This window comes from Acanthaster planci, linkage group LG05 (genome assembly GCF_054643075.1).
Source record: "Acanthaster planci isolate LZ-2023a linkage group LG05, COTS_SCS, whole genome shotgun sequence".
NCBI classification, from domain to species: Eukaryota; Metazoa; Echinodermata; class Asteroidea; order Valvatida; family Acanthasteridae; genus Acanthaster; species Acanthaster planci.
The window spans coordinates 21,985,209-21,994,616 of NC_141781.1; the positions used below are offsets into that span (position 1 = coordinate 21,985,209).

General features: G+C 42.8%; 2 protein-coding genes across 4 annotated transcripts in view; one reads left to right on the forward strand and one right to left on the reverse strand.

Moving 5' to 3' along the window:
• The window catches only part of LOC110989880 (unconventional myosin-Ie-like), a 49,207-nt gene extending 45,365 nt beyond the window's left edge, over nucleotides 1-3,842 (forward strand). For all 3 annotated transcript variants that reach the window (XM_022254569.2, XM_022254567.2, XM_022254568.2), the window contains one exon: nucleotides 248-3,842. In XM_022254569.2, the coding sequence (XP_022110261.1) occupies nucleotides 248-324 (77 nt within the window). In that variant the 3' untranslated portion in view covers nucleotides 325-3,842. The remainder of the gene's footprint in view (nucleotides 1-247) is intronic.
• Nucleotides 3,843-5,249: 1,407 nt separating this feature from the next.
• Nucleotides 5,250-8,119, reverse strand: LOC110989882 (uncharacterized). The gene has a single exon (XM_022254572.2). It carries the CDS (start codon nucleotides 7,914-7,916, stop codon nucleotides 6,168-6,170), a length of 1,749 nt encoding a protein of 582 aa, XP_022110264.2. The 5' UTR covers nucleotides 7,917-8,119; the 3' UTR covers nucleotides 5,250-6,167.
• Between the last annotated feature and the right edge of the window lie 1,289 nt (nucleotides 8,120-9,408).

A 9,408-nucleotide genomic window follows, 5' to 3' on the forward strand; every position in this document is an offset into this window, starting at 1 on the left:
ACTATAGAGAGAACAATTTGTTTGTTGTGTGTTCAAAATTACAGTGTCTTCTAGACATGTCATTTATTGGTAAGAAGCAATGTTTTATGGATTTCAATTCTATTCAACTTTGTCAAGACTGGAGTTTTAAAGGAGACTTTCTAACTTGCTCACTTCAAAAGTACAGCGAGACAGATTAGCCCATTCAAAAATCTTGCCTGTTTTGTCTGATTCCTTTGTTTTGATGTAATTTGTTCTTTCCTTTCAGACCCCTCTGGGTGGTGGCGGGGCAGGATGGGACGAAAAGAAGGCCTCTTCCCTTCCAACTACATCGAAAAGATCTAGACAGCCCCAAAGAAAACACTTTGTAAATATTATCAACTAACAATGAAACTTAGACATGCATATAATACAAAGGAAACCGACTAACCGAACGCACTATGGAGTGATGAAGGAAATTGATCAGAAACAGAGCTTGAGCCTGTAACCAAATCACTGCACCTGGTGCTGTACTAAAGGAGCTTTCAACCACTGGTTGGCAGTGTCGTTTAGTCAATCTTTAACCAGGGTGCTTCTCAGGAAATCAGGGGAGATTTCTGACATTCTCACAGAAGTTGACGGCCTAGTTGGTGGAGCACTTGGGTCATATTCCAGACAACACTGGTTCTAATTCTCTCTCGGATGAGTTTTCCCAAAGCTAAAAAGAACTCAGTGACACTAAGTTCTTGACAAGACGCAGAGCTCTGTCACATGGAAACTCCCCTTTTGCCTAGTTCCCTGACGGCACAGAGTTGCCACCGAACTGATTTGGTCACTTGGCACCAGCCTGTTGCCTTCCTATTTGTTTAGTACATGTATGATGACCAAAGCTCGAGGAAGTATAATGAGGGTTGATAACCAGATGTGGAAAGCAATAGACACGTTAATCATGAATTGATGCTCTGCAATCACAGTGTTCAACGTGTCATTCAATTAATAATGAATGAATAATCAGACACTAAGAACAATTTTTTTAATTAACTTGGGTTATCAGGGGAGACAATTATAATGGAATTGTGCCTTAATATCAGCAAGTGAGATTTTGTATTCTTTTAAAATGATGCAAGGGCACTTTTTATGATTATGTCATTTTTAAAAATGGCTCGAAATTCACACAAGGAATAATTGGAGCTCGATAGAGGGCGATCAGAACTGTTTTCCACAAGGGAGTGACAAATGAACCTCAACTTCCTCCCTAAACTGTAACAGACAATGCTCTTCCTGACAGGGCCTGGATATGAGTCATGCCTGGGTCGGAGGTCAAAAGTCAATCGAAACAGTCAATCCAACAGTCGTGCTTTGTGTATTGAATTTCACTTTCTTTCTTTTTTAGGCTATCAGGCTGTGAGCCTGTGTTGCGTCTGGGTTTGTCACGTTTGTCACATTCTTGGGCAGAGAATGTTGAATTTTGGACAATGCGGTGTTATGTCTAACAGGGAAATGAGAGAGTATTTCTCTCTCAGCAAGTATTGTATTGTTTTGTCTGTTGAGGGTCCTCTGTAACACCTGTATACCTATAAGAGAAAAAATTCAGGATTTGTTTGTGGGAGAAGAACAGCATTTATCAACAGATAGGAAAAGCATGTCAAGAAGACAGCACTTGGTACTTGACCATTCGTAAATGCTTCTTTGAATGACCAAAACTGGACAAGATATTGAAAAGGTTTGTAAGGAATTGTTCCGACCTGCGAACTGAACACAAGAGTTAATTCTTCACCGCTGATTTTACAAATCACGGAAATGACTGCAAACAATTTTTTTCCGTTAAAAGTAGAAGGAGTTTGGATGTTGAAGATTGTACAAATCTGAAAAAGTCAGAAATTGAAAGGCAACAGACGTTTGTCGTGCACTCCTCCATGTTGGTCAGGATACCAGAAGGTATGATAGATGATTAGGAGGGGTTAGCAAGTTTTCAAAGGCACCAGACGTACAGAAAAAGTTTTTGGATTAGTTAAGCGTGGTTGTTGTGTTGACTGTAAGCTTGAACAAATTGACTTCAAATTGACTAAATAAAAGATGGAAAATTGCCATAGGTTCTAAAGAATCCTTTCCATTGCATTGAAATTTCAAGGCACATTCGGAACTGACAAGGCTACAAATTATTTGGTTTGGACGTAACATTGATATGCACAGAATGTTTGCTTGCTTATGTATATTCTATTTACACAAGTTGTAGATTACAGAAAACCAATCAGATATATTAGATATATTTTTTGTATCAAAACGGGCTATGATTTTTTATTTATCAACAGAAATTACAATACATTAAAAACTTAAGCAAAGTAGCATTAGTTGTATATTTGATTTGTTCTGTTGGTGGTACATAGCTTTTGCAGAAATGCAATAATTGATTTTAATTTTCCAGATTCTTGGAAAAACATATTTGATTTTGGACCTTTGTTCTTTCACTTATTTTCTGACTCTTTCCTATTTCTCTGTTCAGTTAGTAATGCAGCTTTTTTCTCTCTCATGTCAGAAGTTATTTCCAATTTTCGATGAAAAGTCAGCCATTTTTAAACTTTTGAAAATAATGGGTATTTTTTGGTGATTTTTTTTCATAATACGGTGAAGTGGCATTTATATTTTTGTAATTTTTGGGACCTATAAATAATTACAAAAGATCCTGTGGAATTGTGATTATGGAATTGTTCACAATTAAAATTAGAATATGTAGATGTTTTGTGCGGGAAATATTGTAAGTTGTGGATCGTGAATAGATTCATTTGAGATAAAAAATATTTCACTTTTTTATTCGTCACTCATTCCTCTGAGATAGCAGCTAAATATTTATAAAATGTGTCACTCCCTTAAAATTTTCAGTTGCTAGACATTAAATAGTAGGGACGAAAACAGAGTTGGTTCTGTTCTAGTAAAATTTTTGAGCTTGAAGACCAAAAATTCTTGATCTACAAAAGTGTTCTCTGGAAAGCAAAGATGAGAAAGAAATTAATCATGACGCAATCGATTGGTTTTATCATGGGATTCTTGCTTTTAGTCCATTTCTTTGAATGCAGGGAAGTTGAACAGTAGAAGGTCATATCCGCTTTTCCTTCATTTTCTAATGTGTGTGTCTCGGCCATGTAGCAAAGATCATTTTAGAACATTCAAAGGGTGTGTTTTGGCTGAAGCATAATATGACGTGTCACAGTATCATTGGTCCGTAGTGCGAACCGCAGACACAGTTGTCGGTTAGCTACACCTGCTCCGAGTTGGAAACGGAGAAGAAATCAGAAACAAATTGCTATCAAGTGTGGATATAGATGATAAAATGTGCGCTCTCAGTTTATGTCAGCAACGTTTGCGGATGGATCCCATTTTGCCGAGTTTATTACTCTTTGTTTTTGTTTAAAGCATCTTCGAAAATTTGTTTTTGTTTTCAAGAATTTTCTTCCTCTTTTAAGTAGCCGCAGATAGTTTTGTGCGTCACTGTGTTTGAGCTGGTCTCAATTTGGTGATTTTAAAGGGGAAGTAATGTGCCTAAGTTATGCCTTTCTTGGTGGTGGAAAAAAAACACATGTATGCAAAGATATATCCAGAAAATATTGAGTGATTTCTGTGACACGTCAGCGGACGCATTGTGACCATTTAACGTGTTATTGTAGTTCAACGAAGGTTATGCACATTCGGGCGAATAGGAACACCTGTTTATTTTGTAGAATATTCGGATTTTTTTTCATGCGTTCTTTAGATTGAAATAGCTTCTATTTTTTGGCTTTATTTTTCCACCAGTTATGTACTTTAGTGTACTTTACTCCGCTCATAATTGTGACTTGCTGCTTGTAACATCTTCTGAAACGATATAAACCACTGTGGAGTATTTCAAACCTGTTTCACGTGCTTGTTCTTTATGTAATTGCGCTGTTGGTGGCATTTTGTGTTAGACTTTGGAAAGTGGCTTTGGTAAATTAACTTGTGGATTAGTGGACCTGCGAAATTTATGAAAAACCGTCGACTTATGGGCAGTTTTAATTTTTATAGGGCTTTCTAGGACCTAGTGTCTACAATACATGAACATGAGTCGAACGTTGTGTGTTTCTCGCAGGATGTAAGGTATGATTGTGTCTGGAAAGAAGACCACGCTAACACATCGCATTTTGAGTTTGTGTGTTCCCGAGGGTGCAGGTGACTCATTGTCTGAATGGCTGAAACCCACCAGGTGTCTCTGCGTCACCCGTAGCCTCCTCCTCCAGCCATGTGTGGGAAACGATGCACAGCCCAAGATGCTTGTGGTCTGTCAAGTTGGAAAGAAGTCCCGAATGGCGGCAGGCAAGTTTGCGGAAAGTCGTTCCTAAGGTCGCGACTTTGCATATAGTGTTGTTTAACACCCCTCCCCTGTTTACACTCTGTTCACACCCCTCTCCTTTGATCACCCTGAACTGAAAAGTCAGCGTTCACTTCGAGTCTCGCGTCTCACCTTTTTATACGACAACAGAAACTGCCATTTTAAGGCGTGTATACGCAGCGTTGGTAGCAAGACAGAATTAGCTCCTGGCTGTGCTGCGTGGAACATGATCGAATAAACTTGGACTCACTGTCAGAAAATAAGTGGCCAAAAAAAATTAAGCCTTTATTGAAGGCTAAAAGTCCTGTGGGACTTACCCTGTCCTGTCAGACATCCGCTCTGTGCACACACACGATATTTCTTGTGTAGGTATTCGGTGAAACTACTCATTTTTCTTGTACTGTTCACACTAATTTCGCTGGATATGTTAATCTTTCCCTAACTGTTCCTCTTCCTTTGCTGAAACCTTTTTTTTCAGAGAGGGGAAAACCTTGTGTGGACATGGCTTTATAATAGTCCGCAAAAGGTTCACAGAACCAACATTATGTGGACCTGTTTTTGTTCTCAGGTCTACTCAAAGAAAGTGAGGTGTGGATATGAGGATCCGAATTGGGAGCGAGGGTGTCAAGTTTCCCGTAAATGCCCCAACAGACCGGCGACGCGCACACGCCCAAGATGAAAGGCTACATTACCGGTGCGCGCGCACCCTTTCGTCCCTGCTATTTTGAGAAGCATCGGCGGCATGAATTTTTCAACACAGTTTTGTTAGGAAGGCCGCTCCCTTCTTGTGGTGTGCGAAGATAACACACCAAGACCAGTACAGAGACAGTGGGTGTTCAAAAAATGAATGACACACCTTGACCTTCAACCATAATTCCCGCTGTGGTGTACCCAACATGGTGGGAAACCAAAAGATGACTACAGCACACAAGTCGAAATTTTAAGAAGATTGCTGGTTCAATGAGTGGGGAATCACAGAGAAATTGACAGTGGCTTGTCAGTTGAGGCACGGACCATTGGTTGAGGTGCCGGTGTAAACTGACTTGCCAACATGAAGTTTTCTTGTCATTAACTGAGGGAGTTCACTTGGTGTCGTGCAGAATTCAAACGTCTGTTGAATTTTAAATAAGTCGAAGGAGACCACCTCGGTCTGCTCATTGACTTGCTGTGAGGATTAATTCAGTCCTGCCTTGTGTTATTTTTAACCAATAATCAACCAGATTTCGAACAAGTTCAGTTCTTACATGAAAACGAGGCTCATATGCCTTAGAAGCCACAAACGATATTTTGAAAAAATATTTGCACAAAATAAAAAGTATAGGGTTGGCATCTCGTTTTTGATATGGTGTACACGCATTTATATTCACTAAAAACAATGCGAATTACACATTTCAATGAAGAGGTACTATAATCTCACTTTTTCCGTTTAAAGATCCACGTCAAATTTCAGGTTTTTATACTTAATATCCTCTGATACAATGTACACTGTTTAATCGAATACAATATTTAAAACAGTTCCTCGGTGTAATATCGTGATCAGAATATAGCTTAAGTTCAGGCTATTATTTCCATGATCGTTATCAAGTTTCGAGCAGTCCCTCAACCTAAATCAATAATCGGTGAACAGTTTTTATGATCCGGAATACATCCTTTGTTCAATCATAGCAGCGTCGGTTGAGCCCTCAAAAGTTCTTTGAATTCTCTAAATTGAAAAAATTCCAGTTGCGAAAAATATTTGTATAAAAATACGTACAGAGCAACAACGATAGACAAAATTCAGTATAAAATCCAATTTACAAGATATCAATATATACTTATGAAAAAGCAGCGAAATATTAAGTATACAGAGCCACTGGTATTCGTGCACTCAACTGGTGCCCCAATCATAGCCCCCGCTGTTCACAGAATTATGCACTGGAAGAATTGCGTAATCCACACCAGCAGTCGAGTTATGTGATTGGTTAATTGTTTCTCTGGTAGCAGGCAGATCCAGATCAGCATACAGTAGCTCATTATTAGGGGGATGTTGAGGAGTCGGTACAGGTGACTTTCGAGGAAGCGGTGGTAGAGGGAAGCCCGGCGGTGGAGGCGCCTGCGCCTTAAGTAGTCTTGAGGTGTCCGACCGCCTCGTGGTCGGGGTAGCAGGGGCCTTGTTCTGCAGTCTGACGGGCAAGGTGTAGGCCTGCCCGGGCAAAGAGCAGCCGAGAATGTCCACTTTTTCGTAGCTGTGGTGGTTTTTCCGGGCTTTTTTCTTTTGCGTTGCCAGGGTGCGTTCGGGCGCTGGGGCAGCAGCGCTTGGAGGCACAGGCGCCGGACCTTTACGCAGTTTGTCTGGTTTGGCGTAAATTGGACACTCGTCCATCTTTTTTATGGTACCCGTGGACAGCCCAGGTTTGTCCTCAAAGCATTTCTTTTTGTTGGCAGTGGCCATGCTGAACTGACCGCTGGCTTTTGTTTTAGTAAGCAAAATGGCGATTACCACCAAGGCCAGTATAATCCCTACGGTGGCTAGGATTGCCCCGGCCACCACGCCAGCAGTTGCACTATTGGTCTGTGGCTTAAGAACGGTAGGTCCGATCTTCTTCTTGTCATTCTCAATCGGGACGTTGTCTGTAGTCGGGAGAAGTAATCCTGGATTAACCTCCTTGGTCGTAGACGTAACCGGCGGTGAGTTGATGGAGAGCTTGGCCCAGGCTCGGCCTATCAACCCAGAGTGTGTCGAAACCTCGCAGGCAATTAATGCCCCGTCTTCCCAACTTCGAGCGTCGGTGATCCGCAGTGTCCTGTTGTCGTCCAGCAACTTATAGCGCTGGCCCCGGTTCTCTTCCCCCGTCACGTCGACGTAATTGACCAGCCACCTGTAGCCTGTGACGGCCGGGATGCCAGCGCCTGCGCAGGTATAGGTCACCGACTCCCCCGGTTGAACAACGTGCAACTGCGGACTGATGGATGCCTCGGGCGGTATGTTAAGTACCATCGTCTCGCACTTGCGTACTGGCAAGGAGGGAGCCTTGGACTTGGCGAAACAGGTGAACCTGACCCCGTTGTCGCTTGCCGTTACCATGTGCTGCAACGCGTTGGCTTGCGTCGTAACATCGGATATCAGTAAATCCCCGCGATGCCAGACCAAGTCCGCGGGAGGGGTCCCCCCGTGTGAAGTGCACGATAACTCGGCCGTTCCCCCTGGTCGCTGTTTCGTAGGATTGGGTTGGACGTGGCAAAGCGGGTACCCAGCATCTGGGGGAACCACGACTGTCAGTACAGCAGACCGGTACTCCGAGCCGCACATGCAGCGGTACTCCCCTTTATCGCCGAGTTGGATGGCTGAGATTTTCAGGGTATACTCGCCTCCTCCGTGGTTGCGCACCACAGAGTACTTGTCCCTTGTCGGCCCCATGACAACACTGTCTTCACTGAGTATCCGATTGGACTCAAGATGCACCCATTTCACCGGTTCTCTCTCGGTACCCTGGGGTTCCACGCTGCACCGTAGGACCGCCGTGTTGCCGGCGGCCAGAACAAGGTCTTCTGGACTGTCGAGGAACACTACCGCGGCCGACACGGCGGCCAAGATAGTCTGCAAAACGACTGGTGTAGCCACTCTCCTGGCACTCATGGCGACTGGAATGAGAGTCCGGACTCTGCCATGAAATATCCCAGGCAAATCAAGATGACTTCGGTAACAGGTTTCTGCTGAGGCGAGCCCCGACTCGCGCAACTCATCATTGTAGCCATAGGTGTAAGATAGGAGCGTGCCCCGCCGTTTTACAGCGCCGTACTCGAAGGGGATGACGAGTCATCAAGGGTTCCCTCGTTGCTACTGAATGCGTTCCCTGCTAGTGACGCTCAACAAACCACAGCTCCTAGTGCCGGCAGTGACGTTCAGTAAGCTCGTCACTTCCTGACCAGGGAATGAGGGAAAGGAGGCTACTTGGTCATATCGCCCGCACAGACTATTAGGTCCTCCAGATTTAAACCCACGATGACAAGTGTTTCAATCCCTTTACCAAATGTTCAGTTTACCTGAAGAATTTCCGTTTTCACTTCCCTGTTGAATTGTGAGTGAAAAACTGGATCACGTTTGCTGTTCGTGAACACGTATTTGTAATAAAAATCATAAACGGTCTAATTGTTCAAATGTCATTCACTTGTAGCCCAGGAGGTGTCATTTTGGCATGATTTGACCTACGGGCAAAAGAATCGGTCGTTAATTTGTCAGATTTAGGAGTTCAAATATCATTTCAAATAATAATATCACTTCATTATTCTACCCGACTCATTCTCGCCGACTTTGCTTGGACGTGATCTCATAATATTGATTGCGTTGACAATCCATCAGATTGTATGCACTTGCCGTTTTAGGACGCGGTGCGTCGTTTTTCGTTCATGGCACTGTCATTGTCAGGCCTGTCATTCTGAAAAATATGTAGTATCGTCGTCTTACACGATAAAGACTACCCAAATCAGTCTTTGGTATGATTGTGTCCTTAGCCCCACCGACGTCAAATACAAAAATATGGACTCGCCATGCCCTAAATCGGCCCACCTATGTCATTGAAGCCACCGGTGGATGACCATTTTACCATTCCGAATGCAAAAGTAACAAAAAATGGCAGTGTGTTTAATAATAATAATATATACAATTGAAAATTTATAATGCGCTGTTTCCATAATAATGATCAACGGCGCAGTACAAGTTGACGTAAAAAAATGATTGATTTAAGAAATGAAAGGATAAATGAATGAATGTCACCGCACTAGTATCCAAACCGCAGTGTGGGGATACATTTACATTTAAAAACGGCAAGGCTCTGCCCGCACCGTACATGCCATGGCAAGGCATTCCATAATTTAGGAGCAGCATTGCAAATGCCCTGTTACCAAGTGTGGGTAACATTTAACTTTTCAAAGGACCATTGCTTGCTGACCTGAGATGATATATAGACTCCTTAATGATGACAAGTTTCACACGGGATCTGGATCTCGATCAGTGATTCTGCCGCTGGTTCGCTCCATCCTTTCGGCATGGTGTCAGTGAACCAGCAACGGATCACTGATCGCGATCCATTGTCTCGCTTTTGATTGTTAACCAAATCCTCCGTGGCAAC